Raw genomic sequence first — 27808 nt, 5'->3', positions numbered from 1 at the left:
AATTATATTTTTCTTGTCGTATGCTGCCGTCTTGATGACTTCACGACACATGCACTGTGTAAAACAAGTTTATCATCAGAAAGCCATTCGAATTTTATTTTATCTCCGGAGCGAGATCTTCTGTTACTTCGCGTTGATTTAGCTACTTCTCCAGCTCTGAGAAACAAATCTTTATCTTCTCTATCCAAACACTGCATGCAAAGGCATTTTAAGCTCTTTTGTGATTGTTCGCAATGAATTGCTTCATATTTGTACGTCAATGTTTTTGGTGATGATTCATCCAGAAGAGATATATCGTCATATTTTATATCGTATCTTGTTTTCAAAGATCTGTCAATAAACGTTTTACTTCGAATTCTACTGTCCATACTATCGTTTGATTGAATGGATAACTTGGAGTCATCCGAAAACGTTTCAAATGAATTGTAGATTGTCTCACAGTCATGGAATATTTGTTTTCGATACGTGTTCGTTCTTGGTGGCATATTTCTTTGGTATTATTTACGCAAATGTGATCTAGTCAACTTTCGTATTGCGTTTGATATTAAAACAACTGTTTGTTTAATTATACCGTATATAAATTCGGACGTGACCTCTTGCAAGTTGATGACATTAATTAGCAATTATAATACAGAAGAATCACAAAAGCGGGTGCGGTAAGGTCGGTGTTTTCAACATCAAGTGGAGTACTTAAAATAGATCAAGTTCTTTGTTGTTTGAATATTTTTACAATGATTGTAGGTTCCAGAATGACTAGATTGTCATGCAAAATATCATACATTATATCACAATTAAACAAAGAAAGTTTTGATAAAATAAAAAGATCTGTGCTTTATTAAGAAAGCGTTATCAAGTTTTATGCAACGTGGAAGATAAAATCCACGGTTAAAAAGTAGGCAAGAGTCACAATTACATTTTTATAACAATTATATAAAAATAAATGTCGCAACAGGGTGTATTTTTAAGTTGTTAGGGGGGGAAGGAAAAACAGGGTATGTTTCTGAAAATCTTTGGTTGTTTTGTATGTTTATTTCACGTCTAACGATTGTTGAAATCTATGTCAATTGCGTCGTAAACATTTATTTATATCGTGTGGGATTCTTTACAGAGAATTTCTTATTTTCTTTTGTTTCCTTGTTTCCTTGGAAATCGAAACGCCCACTTTAAACATCAGTATCTATTTTCAGTTAGTAGGGAAGTTGAAGTAACTACATTTTACATAAAAAATTTTCAATTTAAACATTATTTCAAAATTCTATCATTGCTTCTAATAATATATTTGAACAAATTGGTCTCTCCTTAGCATGTCTGTCCTTCGTCGTCATCATGGTCATTATCAATGTCACGTGGATCTGATGGGAATTGGGTCGAGTCAAAATAAAAGAATTCAGTGACATCATCAAAATCTTCCTTTGCTTCAAATATTGACTTGTCAGTATTTTCAGCTGAAGATTTATTGTTTTCACGCAAATGAAATATTACAGGATCAACTGAACCAGTTGAACCAATGACAACATAATCATTTATGACATTAAACGTTTGTGGTGCAATCGGTAAATCTGCAGTAAAACTTGCGATATTTCGTCCACTTTCCAAGTCGTGAACAAAAAAATTGGGACCCTGCATATCCCTCCAAAACACCAATCTTCCATCTCTACTAGGTTTAATGTCAGTTACTGCAACAACAGTGACAATTTCTTTGATAGGATTTCCACTCGGTATGTCCCATATATAAACTCCATTCTTTGCACCAGTAAACGAAGTTAATGCAATCTTTTTATTTTCTAAAATAACACTTGAGTATACTGCACCTGTCAACTCATCACTTGACAAAGAATGCAAACGTTTCCCAGCTTTTACATCCCAAAGGACCGTTGAAGTGTAATTATTTACAGTGATCATATAACTTCCAAAGTGAGAAATACTTGAATTACTTAACGAACCAATGCTTTCAATCTTCAGTTGTATATCTTTCTCACAAATCTCGTATTGTTTTTCTTGTTTTAAGTTAAATACAATCAACGGTACGGTTTTTTCTTCAATTTCACCTGAGTAAGAACCAGCTTGAGCTATGACCATAACATTCTTATCGCCACTTAAAAGAAACGCTTCCAAGCGACGTTTTTGACCAATAGCAATTTGTCGGATGATCCTTCCAGTATGAATGTTCCATACTCTAAGATGGCGACGACCTCGAGTGAAAGAAATCATTCGGTTTTCATCAAGAATTTCCATCATATACATTCTCTTGCAAGCTTTGCCTTCAAGTTGTCTTAACACTTTGCCTGCTACAAAATCTAGAACAGCATAATGATTCATCGTTTGGTTGTAAATATATGCAACTCCAACAGCAGAACTGACCATTTTCAACACACTAGGATAGAATGAGAGATTCTTGTAAACGCGAACTTTTTTCCCTTGGTGTACATCCCAGATATTCAAATGTGACGCTGAGTTAGCTGTTCCCACCGTAATGAAATGGCGATCATCTTCACTTTTGTAAAGAGCATTAATCTGGTTGACAACCCACTGATTGACAGACGAAGAATCAACATTTGTTTCTTTTCCTTTATCTTTTGAAACATCGTAAACACGAAGGATGTTGTCAGTTATATTGAAATGAACGACTATTCTTGCATTGTTTGTTTTGACGTTTGGTGAATGAACATTGGCAATATCATTAAGAACTTTACGACATTTCCACGTTTCCATATTCCATATGGCTAGGTCGTATTTATCTTGACAAACTAATTTCTTTCCGTCTTTGGTAACAAGTAGTTCTTTGATGGTAGTATTTGCGGAAAAACCTGTGACGTTTTTCACAAGTTTGCCAGTGATTGCATCAAAGATATTTAATTCAGTGCAATTACTTGATAAAACAATCAATTTTCCTTCGTTGGTTAACTTTATATTCTTTATTTCCACACCAGGACTCTTTTTAATGCAAGATGTTATGCTTTGCACAAACTTTCCAGTTGTAATGCTAAGAACTGTAACATCAACAGATCCTTTTACAGAATGCAAGAAGATCTTTATTTGCATCCAAAGTTCCCATTTTTGCATTTGTATCGACTTTTTCTACAGGAATTGCGTGTTCCAATTTCGCAGTATCAATATTCCATATTTTGATTTCTTTGTCAGTTAGAGCTACCAAATATTGATCATCTTTACCAAGAGCCACGGGTGGAATGTCGTAGCCAGTTTGATTAAATAGAACATCTTCACTTAAAGCTTGAATCTGATGAATAATTTCTCCTTTAATAAGATCAAACACAAGTACATTGCGTCCTCCAATCATCACCAATTTCTGCTGATCTCTACGACTGAGGATTGAATGCCAAACCTGATATATATCTGGAAAGGATCTGTAAGTATTAACTTTCTCTTAATAATCCAGCACGAACATCAAAAATACGAACTTCCAGACCTTCACCTCCACGAACTGTTGTTATCACAGTTGAGTTGTCATGCGCAAGACATAATGAGTCTACCATTGACCCGTCATGTTCGGATATTGCATGAAGTAACGGTCCACCTGATGATGTCAGACACTTCATGTTAGGAACAAAATATGAGACAGGTGACCAATTGAGTTGTTGAAGTAGTTTCGCTATGAAAGGATAAATATTTTCTTGAACTTTAAAAATTCGACCGATAAGCTGAGAGGAAAGCTGTCGTGGATCGATCTTCAAAGCATTTATACTCAAGCTTATAGTTTCAAAGAGCATTTGAAGTTCTTCATCATCAGGAAAATCACCAACTGCCATTCTAAAATCGTCCATTAATAAACTGCTAGACATTGCACGAAGTTTTGCTAGCAAAAATTCGTAATTACATAAAGTGAGTTCCTTTAATTTATTTAACTGACCACTTTTGATAAGATGAAACGGTAACTCAACAAGCTTCCGGCTATTAAACACGATCGAATCTTCACTTGTATCATACATAATAGGTTGCTGGGCAACCAAACGATCCATTTCTAAGTGTTCACCTTGTTTATTTATGAAAGGTTTTTTCTTACCATCTGACCACTTGCCTTCGAAATACTCCGCCATATTGAAGTGAAATTTAAGTTTATCTTCTTGAAGATATCGTTCACAAGAGACTTCGATAAATTGACGATGATACCAGAAACCTACACGAGCCCCGTCCGATCCTCTTTCGACAAGATAATCTCCAAGATCGGAACGCACTCGGAGCCACAAAAGAGGCGGTAGACGTCGTACTGGTGGAGTCCAGTATTGATAAACATCATTTAAGACTTCATCATCAAGAGATAAAAGATCTTCTAACTCTGATGCTGTCAGACCATTTTTACTTGCAGTGATATAAGCTAATGCATGACTAACCAATATTTTGCCGTGAATACGCTCGAGTCGATCAAATAGTGAATGAATTATTTCTCGAATGGAAGACGAAAGTTGCAAGTCGTCAAATGAAGTGTAAGATTTCCATCGACATGCTTCATCAAACGCTAACTTTAAAAACAAGGGGAGAGAACACTTGCTGAATTTCTCTAAGACATTTTGATGTTGTTCATGAGTCAATGAACGTTTCACAACATGAAACCATTTGTCCAAAATACCGCTTGCTTCCATTTTACTTAACGCAGGAATTTTTTTAAACGATGTTTTTGGAAAATGCATCTAAAATTTAATGAACACAACTTATAAAACGAACCATTGAAGTTACTTTCATCATATGAAATACACCGTGAACTTAATCGAATGATTGTGAACATTTTTTGTGTGAAAGATTTTGATAGAAAGATGAATAATCAGTAAACTTTATTACTTACCAGTAGTTTTGGTAAACAAACATATTTTTCACCAGGTAATGTGGACAGAATCATATATACATTACTGGGTAAAGTCTTTGGCAACCATTCAAGTTCAACACCACCATCGTCCACAGATAACTGATCCAAAGAATCCAAGATAAGTATCACAGGATGATTTTCAGAAGATTCTTCTAACCGCGTATTCAAGTGATCCTTTAATGATTTCAAATCCTAAAATCATATATTGCTGTTTGAGAACGAGAGGAAGCAACTCAACAATAAGTTATATTTGCCAGGCTGATATATTTCAGAGCGAACTATAGTTTTTTGCGTTCACTGTGTAATTTTATGATCATTGGTTTTCATTCTTATATTTTAGTTTCAAGTGAACTGACATAAATGTTTATCACAGTGCATACGCGTTTAAATGTCATACGTATTCAGTTCTGTCATACGTGTTCAGTTCTGTCATACGTGTTCCGTTCTGTCATAAGTGTTCAGTTCTGTCATACTTGTCAGTTCTGTCATAAGTGTTCAGTTCTGTCATACGTGTTCAGTTCTGTCATACGTGTTCAGTTCTGTCATACGTGTCAGTTCTGTCATACGTGTTCAGTTCTGTCATACGTGTTCAGTTCTGTCATACGTGTTCAGTTCTGTCATACGTGTTCAGTTCTGTCATACGTGTTCAGTTCTGTCATACGTGTTCAGTTCTGTCATACGTGTTCAGTTCTGTCATACGTGTTCAGTTCTGTCATACGTGTTCAGTTCTGTCATACGTGTTCAGTTCTGTCATACGTGTTCAGTTCTGTCATACGTGTTCAGTTCTGTCATACGTGTTCAGTTCTGTCATACGTGTTCAGTTCTGTCATACGTGTTCAGTTCTGTCATACGTGTTCAGTTCTGTCATACGTGTTCAGTTCTGTCATACGTGTTCAGTTCTGTCATACGTGTTCAGTTCTGTCATACGTGTTCAGTTCTGTCATACTTGTTCAGTTCTGTCATACGTGTTCAGTTCTGTCATAAGTGTTCAGTTCTATCATAAGTGTTCAGTTCTGTCATACGTGTTCAGTTCTATCATACGTGTTCAGTTCTGTCATTTGTGTTCAGTTCTATCATACGTGTTCAGTTCTGTCACTATCATACGTGTCAGTTCTGTCATACGTGTTCAGTTCTGTCATACGTGTTCAGTTCTGTCATGTCAGTTCTGTCATACGTGTTCAGTTCTGTCATACGTGTTCAGTTCTGTCATACGTGTTCAGTTCTATCATACATGTTCAGTTCTGTCATTTGTGTTCAGTTCTGTCATACGTGTCAGTTCTGTCAGTGTTCAGTTCTATCATAAGTGTTCAGTTCTGTCATACGTGTTCAGTTCTATCATACATGTTCAGTTCTGTCATTTGTGTTCAGTTCTGTCATACGTGTCAGTTCTGTCATACGTGTTCAGTTCTATCATACATGTTCAGTTCTGTCATTTGTGTTCAGTTCTGTCATACGTGTCAGTTCTGTCAATCGTGTTCAGTTCTATCATACATGTTCAGTTCTGTCATTTGTGTTCAGTTCTATCATACGTTTCTGTCATACGTGTTCAGTTCTGTCATTTGTGTTCAGTTCTGTCATTTCTGTCATACGTGTTCAGTTCTGTCATACGTGTTCAGTTCTATCATAAGTGTTCAGTTCTGTCATACGTGTTCAGTTCTATCATACGTGTTCAGTTCTGTCATTTGTGTTCAGTTCTATCATACGTGTCAGTTCTATCATACGTGTCAGTTCTGTCATACGTGTCAGTTCTGTCATACATGTTCAGTTCTATCATACGTGTCAGTTCTGTCATACGTGTCAGTTCTGTCATACGTGTTCAGTTCTGTCATTTGTGTTCAGTTCTATCATACGTTCTCAGTTCAACAGTACAATAAACTTGACTTTCTTCAACATTTTTGAGGTAATTTTTTCCAAAACGTTTGCATTCAACTATATTGTATATTACCTCTGGCATTTCTACATGCTCACGACCTGTGGCTTTAACAAGTTGCAAACAAATGCTTTTCAACAAGTTTCTGATTGCAAAGGAATTTGTTGTAGTTCCGATAAATCTTAAAACCAATATTGCTTTAGGATCGCCAATCCATTGCTTTATTGAAGACGCCAGTTTAGCCATAACAGATGTTTTACCACAACCAGATTCTCCATGAAAAATTAAAATCTTTGAACCATTTCTGACTTCATTTTCAATATCTTGCAAGAAAACATCTCTACCATAGAAAGATTCACATTTCTTCTGGCAAAATCGAGCATGTTGAAATACTTCGTCAAATATATCTTCCTTTCGACTCTCTTTGCTTTTCTTTTTGTCAATTGCACATTGAATCATCGCAGTCAAAACAGAATAGAAATCATCACAGAGATTATTTATGTAATTGTCATGTGACGTATCTTGTGATGGATTTATTCCACTTTTACTCCATTTAATGTTGTAAGCACTAATGTTTCCTTCAGGCAAAACATTGGGTAAGTCAACTTCTCTCAGATTGTTTAAATTTTGCTGTGCTTCAATATCAAGTTCATCCTTTCCATAGATCTTGTCAACAAAGAAACCAGATTTTTTGTCTTCAATGTTGATATCACCAATAACCCTTTTGAACCAATAGCAATGTTCCCCAGGAGAGGTCGTATTTATAATTCCTCGTCTGATCTCATCCTCTGTCACTAAAAATATTAAATTTAAAGATAAAACATTGAGCTTGAACTTATTTTCTATTTTAGGACCAACTTAATATTTTACAGATTTCAAGGTGTTCTCTGAAATCTGATTGGCCACGCAAGGGTCCGTATAGAAAGTTGTATGGCCTGTAACCTGACACAATATATAAACTTATATGTTTTTTTACCCCCTGTCACAGCCAATCAGATTGTAAGGAATAATTCGACCTTAAAAAACCCCGCACAAACAGGGTCTATCGCTTCAGACGCAGGTTGTTTTAACAATCAAATGGTAAGATTTTGATGTTTACCTTGAAAGTTGTGATGCAACAATAACGTATTCATTTATGTTTTAATATCTTCAAATGTTTTTACATATTTTTTTTTCACCTGATATGATATATTTCATTCGCTGATTGTCGTTGAGTGTTTTAATGGCAGCTTTTCTCAACGCAATTTGCATGGTTTCAAAATTAGACCACCATTCAGAGGATGCTTCTCTTCTCAATTTTTCATTTTCTTTATTTCGATAATTGGGTAACAAAGATGTCACAGGTTGTAAAATATATTCGTGTGGTGTTGCGTTTGTGTCAAGTTTAAACCACCTTTCCAACGTTTCTTTTTCTGTTCTCTTCTCGACAGCGCTCAATAATTGCTCAAACTCAATTTGCTCAATTTTGGCAGGATATGGTCGATAACCATATTTTTGACCAAGAAACGTCTGAAACAACGATGTACTTTATGATAATGAAAATTCATAACCAAACTTAAAGATTTTGTGTAAAACAACAATGGAAGGAGAAGCTTGTAAATCAGGAGGAAAAATCAAATGCTTGTAAAATATTCAATACGTCTCAATCTTTTCATTCATGGCAAAAAAAAGCTGAAATCAGGGACCTACTTTTTAACAGAATTGGTTTAATGCAAATATAAGCATGTTTACCAATAGATAGCCTCTTTTAAAACGAACTTCATCAAACGAATACTTATGAAAGCGATCAATCATTCTTGCAATTTTGTGTTTTGACATGAACTAAAAACAACTTTTTGCATTCGGTTTTTCAATAAAATTAATTTGAATATAAAATAATAAAGACGTTCAACTTACGATAAAATTTGGACCAGTAGATATTTTCTGACATGCGTAAAGCTCTTTCATACATAATTCAGTAGTCATGTGATCATCTGTAGCCTCATCGCGAACTCCCCATCTCATATCAACAACTTGAAACTCATAACCTTTCTTTTGACAAAATACTTTTAATTTAGGATACACAGACTCCATTAAAGTATTGCGCTCAACTGAGGTATCTACATTGAAAAGAAAGAAAAATGGATATGAAAATTATAAATGACTTATTCAAAGTTAAATTAAACATTGTTGCTGTAAAAACAAAGACAGACATTGTGTTTAATCCTAAAGTCAATTTAAGTTTATGAATTAAAAGTGGACTACGTATGACAATTGATGAATCACGGTAAAGTCAGCCATATTGTTTTGATGAGCATTGAACTTTGTATCAAGGACTTTGCCCGCGAAGTACTTTACCTCAAGACACTTTCATTTAGCACATACAAGTATTTTATACGCCCAGCATTCTAAGTTTATATTTCTACCGATAACCAGATGTTTTACAAAATTTGTAATTAAATTTTCTAATTTAAAAAATGAACCGGCAATAGCCTTTAGAGTAACGGAAGGTTACATTCCCAGATTTTGTCTGCCCAGGTCCTACGAACATCTTAAACCGACCTTGCGAAAGAACTTATGAAAGGTAGACTCATAAAAACACCATATTTTTCTACATTATTTTATCCAAGGCGTTGCCAACCGGTTTGCGTCTTCATTACAAACCTGTAAATGTCGAGCTTGTAAAAATGCGAACAATTTGAATATTTTCTGGATACTCGATGAGCATATTTCCTCTTAAAGCTTTAAGTTCTTTTCCTGAATATTTTGTTTTGATTGTTTTGCCATCCCAAGTCGTATATTCCTCATCAGGTTGACCATCTTCATCTAAATCTTCATTTTTCTCAATATCCTTTTCTTCTTTATATTCTTCGCCAAGGTCTTTATGTTCTTCACCAAAGTCTTTTTCATCATCTATGGTCTCTTGTTCTTTTTCATCTTTCAAATCTTCATTTTTCGTTGTATCTTCTTTAATTTCATCTTCTTCACACTGTAAGATCAATAGTTGTTAACAAAAAATCAGACATAAAAAAACAATATTCAATTCTTTTCTTTGCACCAGGCCAAGCTCATTACGAGGTTGAAATGATGTACATGCATGGTTACAATAAAATTATTAGTTAATAAAAGAGAAATCTAGAACCTCGTTGTTTTTCTCCACTTCTTCTTGTGAGAATTTCCGGCTTTTATTACTTGTATCTTTGTGATTGTTTTCAACTTCTTCTTCTTTCTCGTTTTCTGCTGTAGATTCAAATTCATTTCCAGTCAAATCCTCGGCGTTTGACGAGTCGTTATTCTTAAACATACAAATAACAAAGCTCTTCCTTCCTCGTTTTATATTATTTCCGTTACATTTATGACAACATGAAAACCTGTATTTTTCTATCTGCAGCAACAAGCAAATGAGTATGATGATGATAATTATGATTTCCGGTAGCTAATCAAAGACCCAGATATAGCTACTTATATCTCACTGAAAACAGATTTAGATGTATTGAAAAAATCGTAAATGATATAATTTAAAGATCTCCAAACGGAAATAATTAAAGGTTACTTACCTCTTCTCCGTTGCTACTTTTTTCTGTGTTTGGTTTACTCTCTTCTTTCTTTTTACGCCTCAAAAATTTGCTGGCAGAAGAACCCATGTTCTTCGCTGGTGGATGGAACTAAATCACAGTTAGCATCCTTTGAATATACTAACACGACTACAAGACGTCCTATACAAAAAAATTGGGTCTTTTTCGCAGCATGTCTGCTCATTTATTGCCGTATTTGTGAATCAAAGAAATGACTATTCCACATAATTATACTGAGAACACGTTGTATAGTTTTTAAAATATTGATGGTGATTGGCAATGTTTCTTTCGGATCTTTTAAAAGTTTTAGGGACTTAAAAAACCATTCATCGTTTTCCTAATGACAATAAATCCGACAAATCTTTTTCATTTCATTTGAAGTTTACGAGTTTTCTTAAAAAAATTGAATTGATAGAAATAAAGTATTTTGTAAATATTTAACAAAAGGGTAAACTGATTCCACTTAAAAAATCTTTTGAGGAGCTATTTTATCAATGAAAACTATCTTTGACGTAGCAATAAAACCTTACAGTGGTAGCTATTGGTGGGTTTGTTAAACATGTATACCATGCAGGGGGGGGGGACATTAAATCACAATACGAAGTAAAAAATCCAGCAAAGAGATCATAATGAAAAATGTTACAAGATGACAACATCAATGATGAATATTTAAAATAAAGTCTTCATAAAATAAAACGCCCTAAACCACGGTGTTCAAACAAAAATTCGGATCGTTTAGTCTGTACTTAATTAAAATAAAAGAGACTTGAATGTTTTGTAGATGACAGCTATTTGGATCACGTACGAGAGAGCAAATTTGACATCAGAGTAAAGTAATTTCCTGCATCAATGCACAACATATTCAGTTAACAGCGTGCTAATTATCATGAATAAAATATTCAACGAAAAATTCAACGGAACGACTCTGTATTCGCTAGAGCAATGATATATTTACCGTCCAGAATTAATGTATACTTTAATCAAGAGAGAGTACCCTAAGGCACACGGGACGGTTTAGGGTAAAAACTCTATTGTTTTGGGAATGTTCTATTGTCAATCGTTTTACGGCTATTGTAGTGCACATTATATTTAAAAACATTCATATTCCGTTGTAAACGTTATACATTCAACAAATGTGTTTGTTTTTCTTCCTTTTTTACTTATATGATTTACGGTCAACACTCAACAAACAAATTATTCCTGCAGTCGTGTACGCGTTCGATTTCAACGAAAGCACTTTGTCACATATAAATTTTATAGCGAATTAATTTCCGTACAAAATTTACCTTGTGTATCACACACTGACGTAAATTTCTGCTGGCAAATCCCTTAATATCTTTGAAGTGATGTTTCAAATCTCTCAAGTTTAAGGTTACTGGCCGAAAGCATCCATCAAAACTTCTACGTATATTATCCTTCCACTGAAATGCAACCAGGGTGTTGCAAAAATGACTTATTCATAAAATATCAAAGATTAAGTTAGCTCTCATTAATGTATTTTTTATGTCATAGAACATGGCCGGAGAAGATTGAAAACTGGGGGGGGGAGCTTGAGGACATAGGAAGATTGATAATTGTGGGAGGGGCTCGAGAGCAAAGGATGATTGATAATGGGGGACATAATCAATGCCTTTAGGATGGTATTGAGTTCATATGGTTTTGTTCAGATCATTACATGCATATATGAACATGAGCCCCTATACGCTGTATTAAATTCCTTTGAAATCCATTGTTTTCTTCTAATTATTCTATTAGCCTTTGGTCTCGGACTTGCATTGGTCTAGTCTTCATTTCTCCTGAAGGTCTTCTCAATTGCAGGCCTTGCTGTAAGAAAATTGAGCGCCAGTGATCAGTCACGCCCGTAAAATTTGTGGCGCTCGCGACTCTTGAAGTTTTTTAAATATCCTCAAAGTATGCGTATAAATGACGTAGTTTTTACTTTATAGTTAATTCACCTTGGACTACAGTATGTTCTTAACTATTTATTCATATAGCTGATATTCGCTATAAACCTCGTCATTTGTTAAAAAATATAATTTTTAAAAACGTTGCACGCGCCTATATTGTGTTGACAGGTATACTGACGATCGTTTCTCTGTTGTGAAAAAAAAAATACTATGGAAAAATTCGCGCCCTTTTTAGATCAAGATCAAGTGCTGGCCAAAGTCGGCCAAAGATCGTAGTTTAATGTAAAGGCGCACGTGATTTTTGTATTATTGAAAAGAGAATTCCTTACATAAATGCACCTAAAGCTATTTCTTACTAATACTTTTCTTTATACATTATTTTGTCATGCAATCAAAAAACTTCACAACTATCTGCAAATGGATGTATTTCAGTCATTTGATATTTGCTATGGATCGCTCGCTTCAGTCAACATGGGTGCGATCGCGCGCCCCTTAAAGCAAGGCCTGAATTGGCACAAGCCTGTGCAAATACACTACACATATCTTTAACTTTTTATATGAATATATGCCCATAAAATAAACTAACGTAAAAAAACATTAACTTGTCAAATATTTGAATTGCAGTTTGAAGCGAAAGAACGTTATCTTTATAGTAAATTTATGAAAATTGACACAAATTACAGGTGATTTGTTTTTTTATTGATACTTGGCTATACTATCCTGGCTGTGGATTCCTTTTTTCAAAACTATGTAACAAAAAAAGAGGAGAGAAAATTAAACTACCCATTATTCATTGTGAAGTTTTATAAGCTAACCAACAAAATTGAACAGAAAAAAATGACGTTTTTACCACTCAAGGCTGACAAGGTACCACTCTACTCTGGCTGTTCTGGTCCTGGTTTACAAAGACATTAATACAATGTTTTATATGAATCGTAAATGAAGTAATGGGACACCTTGTGTTAAACTACAGTGGGCGCATATAAAGGAATATAGACATAGCGAAAGTTTCATAACACAAATGTTTTATGTGTTTAACGTTTTAATCATATATTTTCAAAGAAATATTAAATCAAACACACCGCCGTTGTTATAAGTAACATGTAAGTACTATGTGTTTATTAATCTTGCTTAAAATTTATGCTGTATTAAATTGATATTGTCCAAAAAATCTCAGCATATTTATATAATCTATAAATCTAAGTTGTATTTAGTACGTGGATAGTAATGCTTTCAACTTATTTTTATTTTTTATCTTATAATATTAGGGATTATTAAATTCAAAACTTATAACATTTATAAACCTTTTCTAGCTATTTCGTTTGGATTCTGTTTAATTGGAGAATTTTCCAAGAAATACAAATTGTTGATATGGATTGTGCAAAAAGAATTGTTAACATTTATGATGATGAAGATGATGAAAAGGTTGATTCACAGAATCTCAAAGTTTGTAGCTTTCATTCTCAAACTTCAAATCAGAAGTTCTTAAAACAAAATAAAATATTGGATGATGATAATCTTACTGACAAAATGAATTCACTTGAATCAAATGAGGAAAATTTGTTAATTGATGAGAGCCAAATTAAAAATGATGATAAAACTAAACATGAAGGTGCTGAGTTAATGTTGCACAGAATGGTAGAAAATGAAAAAGTTGGAGATGATTTTATTCAATGTTCTACAGCTGCAATATTTAATAATCATCATATCTTACCATCAACACATTCAGAGACTACAGTACTTACTTCAGTGTTTTGTAGTACACCAGTTATTACTGTCGGAGAATCCAAGCCATCAGAATTGATACTGTGCAAGTCAGATGATGATTCAATTATTTTAAGTTCATCCAATCAAAATGCAATATTAATACCAAGTTATTATGACAATGAACATCTCGTTCATATTAACACAGGCAATATCTCACTTTATCAACATACTCCTGTTTCAACATTGTACAGTCATCTACCAAAGGTACACTTATGTCAGTGGATGGATTGTGATGAACAGTTTTTAAGGATTGAAGAACTGGTAGATCATTTAAACAACAAACATGTACCAACTCATAAAGAGGCAAGGGAATATTTATGTCATTGGAAAGATTGTGTTAGGCAAGGAAAAGGTTTTAATGCAAGATATAAATTACTGATACATTTAAGGACACATACTGGAGAACGACCACATGTTTGTCATTATGAAGATTGTGACAAAAGATTTTCTCGTTTAGAAAATCTCAAGATCCACTATAGAACGCATACTGGTGAGAAACCATATGTATGCCCTTTTGAAGGATGTAATAAGCGTTATTCAAACTCAAGTGATAGATTTAAACACACAAGAACACACATGGAAAGCAAACCATATCATTGTAAGATTGAAGGATGTTTTAAACAGTACACTGATCCGAGTTCTTTACGGAAGCATTTAAAGGCACACAAATGACAATGAAAATAAAAATTTGAATAAAACTCTGCTTACAAGTATAATCTTTGGGCCATTATTTTGATAGTCTAATAAATAACATTTTTTACACGAAACATATTGTGAATAATTATGAACAAGTGCTTTATAATAATTATAATTTACAATAAACAAGTGAAAATACTTTTGCTGTTGTTGATGTTTTTCCTTGTGTTAATGTTGCTGTTGTTTTGATAGATGAAGTTAACGTTTGACAACCATCAATGTTCAAACCATGCTATTGCAGATGTTATGCAATTAAGTAACAACATATTTATAAAATTTCAAGATCCACATGACGTACTTCAGGATTTTTATTCTATAAGAAATGTTGAAATTTGACATTAGTTTTCGTGCCTCAATGGCATTTCTACACTGCTAATCATTCTGACTTTTATATTTCTCTCAATTCTATCAACTTCCTGCCCTAGAGTATCAATAATTTGCTCCCCGTGATCCATCAACAATCTCTCAAGTTCTTCAGGTGTCTGCATTTCTTGTATTTCCTGGTAAAATCGAAAAAAATCAACATACACTGTTACATGTAGTAGAAACAAATATGGCAAAGTTTCGTCAAAGATTCTTCATAGCTATGTTCAGTTGTTCACATTTACTATCAACAATCTAGTTCTCTTTTATATAATAAAGTTTTGCCAAATGTCTTCACTGAATATAACACTGACCTTTAGTAACTGTACTATATCTTTCCTGTTCAAATGCCGTCTTGTTATTTCTCTGCCATCAAAATTTATTTCGGCTTTAAAACGAACAGTGTCGGCACCTGCAAAATACTTCATGTAAAAAGGACACTTACATTACTATAGAATTTGAATTTGCATCTCACCTAACTCTGTTGCTTTAACATCATGAATGGATCTAAAAAATGCAAAGTCTTTGTAATTCTTTGTTTTCTAGCAATGATCAAGAAAATGTATTGTATGTTTGTTCTTTACCTAACCATAATGTCTTCCTCCAATATATCAGTAATTCTTTGTATTCTCTCCTCAGGTATTGATCTATACATAAATCATGCAATATTAGTTGCAAACTAACATAAACCATGGATGATCCTCGTAAAAATCTTTGTGGTGTGTGTATGATGAGAAAATTCATGTCCCTACACCATATCAAATGTGTTGTACAACTATCCTTTCTCGACCCCAACTACGTAAATATATACTTTTATAAAAAATGTGCGTGACTTCACTACATTTGTAAACAGGCACAAATAATAATTAAATTTGAGACCTCTATAATTGTTAATACCTTCCAACAAGAAAATCTGCATTCCTACTGATCAGAAATATCGCCACGATTCCAAGCAATCCTTAAAATTGTATCATTTTAAATAAACATAAGAAAGCATACAATAAAAGTAAAACATACATACACAATATAGTTGACAATTTTGTACATGTACAGAGATATTTGGAAATCATTATTAAAATTATATAACCTCCAATAGCAATAGAGCCAACTGCATCAAACACGACATTTCCAGTATAAGATGTCAAACTTAGACATGATGCAGCAATCAAAAGGCCTGCTACAGCAGCACCATCTTCAGCTAAAACTGCCACAGCGCTAGGGTCACGACCTTTTTTAACTAAAGTCATAACACAGCAATATAAGTTGGATGTTTTTGAGTGTTTCCCTAATTTTCAAGGTGTTCTTGTGTAAGTGACGTTAAACAAAGTAAAGAATTAATTTCATTGCCATATTTCATAATGTACTATAAAGTTTTCAACCATATAACAAAGGCAGTCTGAGAATGAAACTTTGGTATCATACAAAAGAACAGCTGGTGTTAATGTCATGAATCTGAAGATGACTATCGCTGAGGTTGTCCAAACATCAGTCAACATTAACGTCTATTAACCTGGACGAATCTACATCCACAAACATGTAATAATACTCACAGGTTCAAAACATTCACTTTATAGAAAATAAGTAACCACAGTCTGAGAATGAAGCTTCAATATCATAGAAAATAACTAACCACAGTCTGAGAATGAACCTTCAATATCATAAAAAATAACTAACCACAGTCTGAGAATGAAGCTTCAATGTCATAGAAAATAACTAACCACAGTCTGAGAAAGAAGATTCAGTGTCATAGAAAATAACTAACCACGGTCTGAGAATGAAGCTTCAATATCATAGAAAATAACTAACCACAGTCTGAGAATGAAGCTTCAAAATCATAAAATATCTAACCACAGTCTGAGAATGAAGCTTCAATATCATAGAAAATAACTAACCACAGTCTGAGAATGAAGCTTCAGTGTCATAGACAGTAACTAACCGTAATCTGAGAATGAAACACCAGTTTCTCTGGCACTTTTTGAAACCTGGTTAACTGCCATGACCAATGTCGCTGAAATATGACAAAATCTGTTTTCAAGAAATATGAAGACAAATATACAGTTTATCTAGATTAGGAATTTCTACCTCCTTCAGCAAGCATTGATCCAAACAATACAGACAATGCCTACAACAAAATCAAACAACAATTGTCTGACTAAAAAAACTCAACTATTAAAACTAAGAACTAAGAAAATCTTTATTTGATAGTTTTCTTATTTCATAGTCTTTAATAATGATGTTCTTATTGACATCACTAGATACGTCTAATTCTTTGAAATTGTCATCAACCAAATGTTTAAAAAATATTAACATTATAAAATTACCAAAGGCAATGATGCAAGAACAGGGGGGTTGAATATATCACTGATACCATGATAAAGTGATACACCTGAACCAAGGACGAAAATTCCAACACCACTGATCAAGGAATATACATATCGAGCACGAGACCATCCATATCTACACAATAATTCAATACACAGTTATCTTTTGGAGAGCATGCACCAAAGAATGACATTTAAACATTTCAAAACAACATGTTTATAGCAAGTTTTTATTTTTAATATGAAAATATTGTGATAACTTACGGATGATCTGCTGATGGTGCTTTTATAGACTGCAAAATACCAATTGCTAGTAAACACTGAAAAACAGAATTTCAGAAGAAAAAAATAAAATTTATTTTAACATAACAGTATATTTAAGCCACTAACATTTCATCAATAAAATCTTTTATCTCTTGTTTTAATATAAACATGATTATGCATCACACTTAAATAAGGTACTTCTCAATTTTATCACAACTTCTGGTTTAATATTCAACCATGAAGATCTTAGTCTCAGAAAATTGTGAGTGTCTAATATAAAAATGCTCTATAATACATACACATCATGAAGACATTAAATTATTATACACATATGCAAGCTAACCTGATTGGCAAAATCAGCTAAAGAATGAACAGCTTCAGATAACATACTGGCTGAGCCAGTGTAAAAATATGCCCCAAACTTAAACATCATCACAGTAAAGTTGCTGTTGGACAAAAATGAAAGTTGATTTTAGTGATAAATTTCATAACTGTATATGCAAACATGTGGAATGTTGAAGAAATAAAATACAACATGTTAAACCTTATGATAGCATATGTAACAACACGTGCAGAGCCTTTGAGAAAGTTAACCCTTTCTACATAACCACCAAAAGCCTGAAATTCATCAACATTAAACTGTTGTCACTATAAATGGTTTTCATAAATCATGACACAATGTTCACCTTTTTATCTGCATCAATTTTTGTTTGATCTTTTATAGTTTTCTTCAAATGACCAATAAAACCACTGAAATCTACGTATGCATTTGAATCAAACATTAAATTTATTGCACAATTAAATTAATCATTGGAAATGAATCAACTTCATTTTCTTAGTCACCATGACACTATTTTGGCCAAAACAGAAAACCCCCATGAGTTATTACTGTTTCACCCCCTTTCACCATAAACAACAAGTTACGTACATTGGTGGCAAATTATACCTCTCCTATATTCTTCATCTGATTCAAGTTTTCTTTGTCTTTCTTTATGTTTGAGCTTTATATTCATAATACTACCATGTTTATTTATAGCTCTGAATTTAAGATAAAAATCACAGCATTTTTATTCACAACCTATAGATGAGATGATGGAGAGGGAGGGGTAAGATTGACTGGTTAACTAACACAGAAGCAATTTTTTTACATACATTAACTAAATTGAAGTGTAATTAAAACTGAACTAATCTAAATCTCATCAGATACATTTATACCAATTTTACCTTTTCTTAACCTGAGATTTGAGATAACAATAAATAGGTAGTTCCACTTGTGAACTATAAGCATTACGGACGGTTATTTTCTCAAGATCTTTCAAATCACTAATAAACATGAAGAACTTTGTCACACAAGATGGAAACAATTTAATAACAATATAAAAGCAAATATATTACCTTGAATCAAGTAAATAATCGTTTATAGCTCTGCTTTCTGTGACATAAGTATTTTTATTGTGAACTAAATTATAATCTCCTTTGTCATTTTGTCCATCTAATCAATCAATAATAACAGAAAATACACAAATACAGTAATAGCAAAATAAAAGCGGTTTTATTCTATTATAAGTTATAACAAAATTCTCACCGTTGTTTGGTACATGATAACTTGATGAACATAAATATTTAATAGAAAGTTTTGACAATGTCTTTGGTGAATTTCTCTTGCGAAAAATACTGAATAAATTTCCACGACAACCTTAATGTGGTGAACAAAAACATAGAAGTAACAAGCAATGTCATTTCATCTCATAATCTCAAGTTCATTATTGTTTAGAAGCAGATGAGAAATCTCTTATTTTATCCTTATCCAGAACTAATTCTTACCTACCTACCTCTACAAATACGAAGTTTCATATAATCCCTACTGCATTTAATAGTTTTATAATACATTTGTTGTCTAAGAGCAGAAAATAAAGAATAAGTTAGCAAATGCATTTTTTCAATGTAATCTTTCAATCATTTACAATTTTGTTTGCTCTTCTCTTCATGAATAACTTCATGTAATTTTAATATAGTAAAATCCGCGTGGTCCTGGGAACGAGACCTTGTGGCTTGTCATGTGATTCTGATAAAGATTCTGAAACGAACATTACGACATTTTTTATAAGAATCGTTTAGGTTTTCCACCACGTTTACTGTGTAATAAACTTTAACTTTGAATATGTCGACTGACGATTCAATGAAACCTCCTTATGTTCACTTTTTCGGAGTAATGGGTGCTACTTCGGCCATGGTTTTTAGTGGTAAGAAGGTGGAGTTATCAGACAGTTGCCATATTTGTTTCCTAAAAATAATTATTTGATATTTAGCACTAGGTGCAGCCTATGGAACGGCAAAAAGTGGGACAGGTATTGCAGCGATGAGTGTTATGAGACCAGAGCTAATTATGAGATCTGTTATACCAGTTGTTATGGCTGGAATTCTTGGTATTTATGGTTTAGTTGTTGGTGCTTTGATCGGCAATGGAAGTAAGTTCCTCGATAAACGTTTTTGGGTATAAATTTACAGTTTTTATAGATTAAAAATGAAAAATGCTACAACATGCATCTAATTTCTTTTCAAAATATATTAGCTTTTAATTTGTTATCAATGTTGAAAGAGAATTTCAACTGATTATCGATTGTCGCATGCTCTACTTACATAATAATTCGTTTTCAAAGATTGATCACGTGTAAGAAGTCAACTTTCGTCAACTATTTCTTGATATCTTTTCTTCCTTATTTGAATCTTATTTTGTTGTTTTTTTATATCATTGAAGCAATATTTGATTATAATTATTGATTGAAAGGGCCCATTCATTCATTTAAGTGTTTGTTTGATTCCTACCTGGTCATTCACATAAATGTTTTTTTGTTTTTTTTTGCAGTGGATTCAAGCTATACATTATTCAAGTATGTACCTTCAAATTCTGAATGTTGTCTTTATTTTATTGTGAAGAAAGGTATTATTTCTATTTCAGGAGTTTCTTAGATTTAGGAGCTGGTTTAAGTGTTGGTTTAAGTGGCTTGGCTGCTGGATTTGCCATTGGTATTGTTGGTGATGCTGGTGTTCGAGGGTCTGCACAGCAACCTCGTCTTTTTGTTGGAATGATTCTAATCCTCATCTTTGCTGAAGTTCTTGGTCTATATGGCTTAATTGTTGCTTTGATATTGCACACAAAGTCATAAATTCTTTATCATTACACTCAATAATTTGCATATCTCTACAAAACTTTGACAATTTCACATATGTGTGTCATTGCCAGTTATTAATTAAGCATTTCTTGGTGATTTTAACACATGAGTAAACTTTGATATTTATGTCACACTTAATGATGAAGTGATTAATGTTTTCAGATCTTTGAAAATGTGAATATTAAAATAATAAAATTTCTTCATGCTATCTTTGGCTGTTTACTGTTTTTTCTGATCATATCAAGTCATTATTAATATTGAATAAGTTAACAACACTCTGACTTACATATTAAGTATATGGCAGTGACTCTGGCAAGTTGGGAAAAATGTAAAATTTTAAAAATAAGTATGATAATATATTTGGCAAATGAAAACATTTTAAAATTATTGAAATATTTCTACCATGATCAAAGTAATCAGAACGAAAGATAAAAATTTTTATTTGTTTCTTCGCATAACAAGCCTTAAAAGAATCATTAAGCTTACAAAACATAATAAGCAACAACTAACAATAGTTTCGTCTGGCTAAATAATTGAACCACGACTGAATGAATCAACTTGACAACTAAAATTGTCACATTTACTGTGTGAGTAAAAAACTAACAAAGTTTGTGCATTTACAAGGAAATCATCCAACAACAAAGTTGTATATTTTCTGTACAATTTTATAAGGATTAGACTCCCAAGAGGATTAAAAATACATTTTGGGACAAAATAGGCGTGGCCTTCCAAGAGCAAAAATCGCGTACGGTTATTCACACAAAGTTTACCCTCAATTTACATCAATGCCACTCAGGACGAAGTAAAAATAATATTAGCATAATAGCATCTATTTGACAGTCAAGCTTATGTGTGGATCAGCAAAATAGCCTTGATCTAGCCTTTCCTTCATTTGAAGAGTCTTGACAAACTTTTAATTTCATTTTAAGTTAAAGAGGTTGGAGCACTTTTTCCAACAAGACATTGAGTCTAGAAACCATAGGTCGAGGATCATTGACAAGACCAGCAGAGATTAAAGCATTGTCATATAACTAAAAACAAATATCTCTGAACAATTACAGTTTAAAAAACAACGAATGACTGTTTATACCAATGTAACAAAGTTTACCTTACCAGTTTTCACTTTCAATATAATTTAAAATTCAAGGAAAGTGATACGAATTCTAAGAAAACAATACCTGTTCAGCCACAAGTTTGGCAAGCTTGGGATCACTATCCATAATGGAATGCAATTTTCTGATCACATCATTCCTATGATGGAGAAATGTAATGTTATTTCATGCACGATCAACTGTTTCTTTTACTCTTATGGCATTGCTCAATGTTGTAGGACTCTTCAAGTCATTTTACAGTCAGTTTATATATGATGAAACAGTATGACAATATAAAAAACTTCTTATATCACGTAGAAGTTAAACATGATTCATATACATATTGTTTCTTCGGAATTTGTTTTTTACTATGTTTTTTATATTGTCGGCTGGACATGGTTTTTAAGCTATATGTACCTTGGATTAATTTCCATTGTTGGCTGAATTATATCGTATTTCATCGTTTCAAACTGTTCTGCGTGAGGAGCAGTTTTGATAATTTTTAACCAACGTCTAGCTGCTGCCATATCAGCAACAGTAATCATTACAGGATGACTGGAGAGACGATGTGACACCTAAAAAACGATGTAACATTTTTTTTGTTTATATTAAGTATTTTGCACATTTGTATCAATGTTACATTGATGTGTTTGTAATTTTATTGATCTTATTATAAAATCCAATGAGAACACCATGTCCTTTAAAAACTTAAGTTCCTCTCAAAACGTCAAGTCCTCTAAAACCTCATTTTATGTGAAAAACATCATGTCCTTATAATTTCCAAGAAAATATATGTTCTTAACAAGATTATTGAAATGAAGAAAGAAACCTTAACATCCGCGACTTTTTGCTTTCCAAGAATATTCACAATCCATTTGGCAAGTTCTTCAGAACTTTCTTGTGACAAACTTTCATTATCTTGATAATTAAGTCAAATTATTTTTTTACACAATAAGATAATTTCATTATGGCAATTTTAATAAATAAAATCCACATTGTTATCTTCGAGGAGTTGAAATAATTCAATTGATAAAGTTATAAAGATAAAATAATAAAATTATTTTTAATCTAAAATTCTTCTGTATAGCATTGACTTAATTCGTAATAAAGAACGCTGTATGTCATTAAAATATCATCAGAAACAGATTTTTCAGTTTGCCTTTTTAACACCAGTTTTTCAGTTATTTGAACTCCATAAAAACAAATATCTCTGAACAATTACAGTTTAAAAAACAACGAATGTAACCTACCTGACATTTTATCATCTACATCATCAGATTCTCCACTTGTTGATAAATATGTTTCTGCTGACGTCACGTTTCTTCCGTCAAATTTTCGTAATTGATGAAGAACCATCTCATCATTATCATCATAAGTATATAAAACCTTAAAATAAAAATATGAATGTTTGATATTATTTCGTTTAGAATAAATCCAGATGATATGAATAAACGCAGTATCATACGTAGGATAAATAAAAAAATTTCCAACAACGATATAGCAACATTTCTATCTCCACGTATACGTACCTCTACATCGTTTTTCTTTAAAGCTTCAAAGTAAGGTGAAGATTCGGCAAGTTGACGGCTGTTGAAGATGATGAAGGTGGTTAACGATAAAAGTGATCTAAAGGTCACTATAACGATTACTGATGATAATGGTGATTGATGATAATGGTGATTGATGATAATGGTGATTGATGATAATGGTGATTGATGATAATGGTGATTGATGATAATGGTGATTGATGATAATGGTGATTGATGATAATGGTGATTGATGATAATGGTGATTGATGATAATGGTGATTGATGATATGGCTATTGACGACAGTCGTGATTGATGATAATGGTGATTGACGATAATGGTGATTGATGATAATGGTGATTGATGATAATGGTGATTGATGATAATGGTGATTGATGATAATGGTGATTGATGATAATGGTGATTGATGATAATGATGATTGATGATAATATGATAATGATTGATGATAATGATGATTGATGATAATGATGATTGATGATAATGATTGACGATAATGATTGATGATAATGGATTGATGATAATGATTGATGATAATGGTATTGACGATAATGATTGATGATAATGGTTATTGATGATAATGTTGATTGATGATAATGGTTATTGATGATAATGGTGATTGATGATAATGGTTATTGATGATAATGTTGATTGATGATAATGGTGATTGATGATAATGGTGATTGATGATAATGGTTATTGATGATAATGTTGATTGATGATAATGTTGATTGATGATAATGGTTATTGATGATAATGGTGATTGACGATAGTCGTGATTGACTATAATGGTTATTGACTATAATGGTTATTGACAATAATGGTGATTGATGATAATGGTGATTGAGGATAGTCGTGATTGACTATAATGGTTATTGACTATAATGGTTATTGACAATAATGGTGATTGATGATAATGGTGACTGATGATAATGGTGATTGACAATAATGGTGATTGACGATAATGGTTATTGATGATAATGGTGATCTACAACAAAGGTGATAAGAAAAACAAACCTTGGAGCGCAAATATAATAAATAGATTTCTGAACAGGCTTCATTCTGGCAACATAATTTTCTAAAGATATGAGATCGCCCGCTTTTTCACTGGATGATTCAAACCGTAAAAGTTTCGCAATATCTTCTTTCATATGATCATCATTTGTTACGACCACACCTTCTCTAAGGAATACACCATATTCCTTAAAAAATTCCTCGTATTTGACACGATCTTTGCGCGATTGCTCATGAAGAAATTTAACAATACGTCTTGTAAGAACGTCTTTCAATTTCTTGATTAAAGCGCTATCTTGAAGCATTTCTCGACTTAGATTAAGAGGAATATCTTCACTGTCAACTACACCACGAACAAAACGTAACCATTCTGGAAGTAGTTTATCTGATTTTGTCTGAATTACAATACGACGGCTGTATAAGCTGACTCCAGACTCCATTCGGCCGACGCCGTACAATTCCGGCGCACGATCGGGTATGTAGAACACACTTCTGATATTTAAAGGTGCATCAGCTTTGAAATGAAAATGATAACGAGGCTTGTCGAAGGTATGAGAAATAAAACGATAAAATTCCTAAAAAAGCCGTAAATAAAAAATATTTATAAAATTGATGAACATCAGCGTTCATAAAAAGTAAATTGTGACATATGAATATGAATGAAAGTATTTTAAATTTTCTCATATTTTGTTTTTGAATATTGTTATTCCAAGATTACTGTTCACTAAAATAAAGATATGAACTTACCTCATGTTGTTCTTCTGTTACTTGCTTTGGATCCAACGTCCACAAAGGCTAAAAAATTCATTAAAGCGTTGTTTTATCTTACACTTGTTGAATCCTGTTCATTACAACATAAGAAATTAAATTACACAAAGTTAGCATCGCACCTCAATTGTATTGATGCAAACGCCATTAAGAAATATGGGAAATCCAACAAAATTACTGTATTTCTTAATGATTTCTGGGAAACAAAATATTGACATGTTACAACATACTAACATCTTTGCATGTATCAATATTATCTTAGAAAACAAATCATACCTTCTACTTCTGTTTTCAATGAAAATCGTTTGCAATCATTTTTTAAGTAAACAATCATCTTTGTTCCTCTAGCAACACCTTCAGCTTCAGCAATGTTATAACTACCAGATCTTTAGCAAAACAAAAATATTTGCACTTATTAATGGCAAAATTTTTGTGTCAAAAAACAATGTTGTTTAACATACCCATCAGATGACCATAAGTATCCCTTACTGTTTGGCTTATATGATCTGGTATACACATCAACTTTATCAGCAACCATAAAAGCAGAATAAAATCCAACTCCAAACTGACCAATAATGTTTTCAGCAGTCATTTCAACATCATCTCTTTGCTGAAGTTTATTAGCAAATGCTTTAGAACCAGACTGGGCTATTGTACCAAGATTTTCGATTAACTCTTCCTTAGTCATGCCACAGCCATAATCTTGTAAGATAAAAGAACCATTTTCTTCATTTGTTGCCAAGTGAATTTCCAGTGATTGTTCTTTCTCTGTCATGTCAGTTCCAGTCAAGAATAAATGACGTAGTTTTTCTAGTGCATCAGATGCATTTGATATAAGTTCTCTTATGAAAACCTGTGTACATATAGAGTTGATCAATAAATAGCATGTAACATATAACACATGTTGTCTCAACAACAGATTGGGGACAGTAACAGTGAACTTGAATGAAATCAAATTTTCATAATGAATTATATTGCAAATATAAAAAGCCATATTTATAAAAAAAGATATTAAACTTAACAAACTTTAACACTGCATAAGAAATTAGGCCAAAATAGAAGATATTCTGATAATTATGTAATAAATATGTCAACAAGGAGAGATGATAGTTAACTTATTTTAATCAATTCATAATTTAGTAAAAAACAACATACTTCTTTCTCAGAATAAAGTGATTGAGCTACAATATCCAACAATCTTCGAGTTTCAGCTTGAAATGTGTAAGTATCACTTGGACCTCAATGTTCAAAAGAGACATAAAACATAAATATGGATGAAAAAATGACAGAAAAATTAAATAAAAACAAACCAGACACTGATTCGGTCTCCTGGATAACCTTAACAACATTTTCTTCATCCATTATATTCTGATCAATTTCTGACTAGAAATTTTCAATGGTAAAATTAGACATGAAAAGACTTAAGTATAAATATTATCTTTTACCTCCGATGTTTGGTTGTTAGATGAGGTAGAAAAACTTTGATTTTTTACAATTCCAATATTTCCCTTAAAAAAACCTGAATTAAAAAGCAAAATTATACCAAAGTAACATAGTTTGAATATGATCAAAAATTGACATGAATCTGCCATTCTAGAAAAATTATTACTTTCTATAGTGTTCTTCAGTGTCTAAGTATGTTTCATGCTTTGAACTAAAATACATGGAATGCTACCTAGAGAAAATAGTTGAAGCCAAATCTTACACCCAGACACACAAGATTCCATCCAGACATGTATGTGTTGTGTTTCAAGTTCTGAAAATTGATTAACTATACACGCGTGACTTTTCTATTACAGGTAGTGTTCCATGTATTTTAGTTCAATGGTTTCATGCTATGGTTTTATGTCACAAGTCATATTAAATACAACATCAATTGGTGAAATTTTGGTTCTTTTTGAATTTGCATTTGCCAAAATATTCTAGATAATACAGAAGAAAGTCGATATAGATGTTATGAATAACAAATGTCCATCTTACTCTTAGCATGTCTGAACTTTTAATTAGATTATCTCTGTATTGCCCCCACTCCACAATATCTATTGCCCTCACTTCACAGTATTTATTGACACCACTCCACAATAGTTACTACCCTCCCCCAGTATCTGCTGACCCTTCTCAACAGCCTTAACATCTTTTATAATAAATATAGAGCAAGAAAAACCCAACAATCTTTACAACCAAACTCCACATGTGTTATCTCCATATGAGAAACAAAACTTGTACAATTATTTATGTCCTCAAAAATTCAATACCTTGTTGGTTCACTGTCGTGCTGGACGAGGAATATTTGCATTTTTTACGAAAACCATTTACCAAATACAATGGTTTTATATGACCATCTAAACTCGTTGATCGACTGAGACGATGAGATATCGTTTTCAAAGAACGAATACAAGACATTATTTAAAAAACTTTTATTTCAAAAATATGTATACGTGGATAAACCGATTTGTTAGAAAAAATACTTTGTGAACGTTGCAATAATTCTTTACAAATTCACAACCAATAATGCCAAGAAAGATCTTATGTTCTTGCTTTCCTTTGTTGAATCATTGCGGTGAATTTTGGTCGAGAAACATCGTGGATTACATCTGGCCTGTATAGGGTGCGTCTGCAATACATTATGGTCAGTGTTGTGGATCCAGTTAGTGA

At 32.6% G+C, this 27808-nt stretch overlaps 5 protein-coding genes across 6 annotated transcripts; 2 read left to right on the top strand and 3 right to left on the bottom strand.

Moving 5' to 3' along the window:
* Positions 1 to 1060: 1060 nt before the first annotated feature.
* Positions 1061 to 11759, bottom strand: LOC124446732 (NACHT domain- and WD repeat-containing protein 1-like). The gene is given in 11 exon segments (XM_046997597.1): positions 1061 to 3034; positions 3036 to 3380; positions 3382 to 4646; positions 4799 to 5011; positions 6765 to 7483; positions 7868 to 8198; positions 8586 to 8788; positions 9333 to 9657; positions 9811 to 9963; positions 10226 to 10333; positions 11530 to 11759. Coding segments are annotated over 10 exon segments (5376 nt in total). The 5' UTR covers positions 10313 to 10333; positions 11530 to 11759; the 3' UTR covers positions 1061 to 1299.
* Positions 11760 to 13159: 1400 nt separating this feature from the next.
* Positions 13160 to 14751, top strand: LOC124445999 (zinc finger protein GLIS2-like). Its single transcript, XM_046996789.1, has 2 exons — positions 13160 to 13253; positions 13464 to 14751. The coding sequence occupies exon 2, from the start codon at positions 13522 to 13524 to the stop codon at positions 14587 to 14589; it is 1068 nt and encodes a 355-aa protein (XP_046852745.1). The 5' UTR covers positions 13160 to 13253; positions 13464 to 13521; the 3' UTR covers positions 14590 to 14751.
* LOC124445998 (zinc transporter 9-like) lies at positions 14587 to 19644 on the bottom strand. The gene is made up of 19 exons (XM_046996788.1): positions 19394 to 19644; positions 19147 to 19257; positions 18957 to 19053; positions 18786 to 18884; positions 18508 to 18599; positions 18248 to 18318; positions 18106 to 18179; positions 17905 to 18007; positions 17562 to 17617; positions 17298 to 17433; positions 17059 to 17098; positions 16913 to 16984; positions 16064 to 16213; positions 15874 to 15934; positions 15561 to 15623; positions 15452 to 15483; positions 15291 to 15388; positions 15000 to 15113; positions 14587 to 14926 (listed from the first exon to the last, which is right to left on the bottom strand). Exons 1-19 carry the CDS (start codon positions 19494 to 19496, stop codon positions 14882 to 14884), a joined length of 1617 nt encoding a protein of 538 aa, XP_046852744.1. The 5' UTR covers positions 19497 to 19644; the 3' UTR covers positions 14587 to 14881.
* On the top strand, positions 19595 to 20942 carry LOC124446000 (V-type proton ATPase 16 kDa proteolipid subunit-like). Its single transcript, XM_046996790.1, has 4 exons — positions 19595 to 19804; positions 19871 to 20029; positions 20428 to 20452; positions 20521 to 20942. Exons 1-4 carry the CDS (start codon positions 19723 to 19725, stop codon positions 20726 to 20728), a joined length of 474 nt encoding a protein of 157 aa, XP_046852746.1. The 5' UTR covers positions 19595 to 19722; the 3' UTR covers positions 20729 to 20942.
* Positions 20943 to 21163: 221 nt separating this feature from the next.
* On the bottom strand, positions 21164 to 27755 carry LOC124445997 (heat shock protein 75 kDa, mitochondrial-like). 2 transcript variants are annotated; one of them, XM_046996786.1, is made up of 15 exons: positions 27409 to 27755; positions 26599 to 26672; positions 26464 to 26536; positions 26309 to 26391; positions 25615 to 26006; positions 25430 to 25539; positions 25276 to 25349; positions 25133 to 25180; positions 24389 to 24960; positions 23355 to 23412; positions 23076 to 23211; positions 22655 to 22743; positions 22243 to 22400; positions 21913 to 21985; positions 21164 to 21765 (listed from the first exon to the last, which is right to left on the bottom strand). In XM_046996786.1, exons 1-15 carry the CDS (start codon positions 27554 to 27556, stop codon positions 21664 to 21666), a joined length of 2190 nt encoding a protein of 729 aa, XP_046852742.1. In that variant the 5' UTR covers positions 27557 to 27755; the 3' UTR covers positions 21164 to 21663. The 2 variants fall into 2 exon arrangements, with proteins under 2 accessions (XP_046852742.1, XP_046852743.1); XM_046996787.1 differs by lacking the exon at positions 27409 to 27755 and having other exon boundaries at positions 26464 to 26532; positions 26599 to 26659.
* Between the last annotated feature and the right edge of the window lie 53 nt (positions 27756 to 27808).

The sequence above is a fragment of the Xenia sp. Carnegie-2017 genome, unplaced genomic scaffold (assembly GCF_021976095.1).
Source record: "Xenia sp. Carnegie-2017 unplaced genomic scaffold, XeniaSp_v1 HiC_scaffold_22, whole genome shotgun sequence".
Lineage (NCBI taxonomy): Eukaryota > Metazoa > Cnidaria > Anthozoa > Malacalcyonacea > Xeniidae > Xenia > Xenia sp. Carnegie-2017.
The sequence above is the reverse complement of the archived record's forward strand: the minus strand, read 5'-3'. Positions and strand labels throughout refer to the sequence as shown.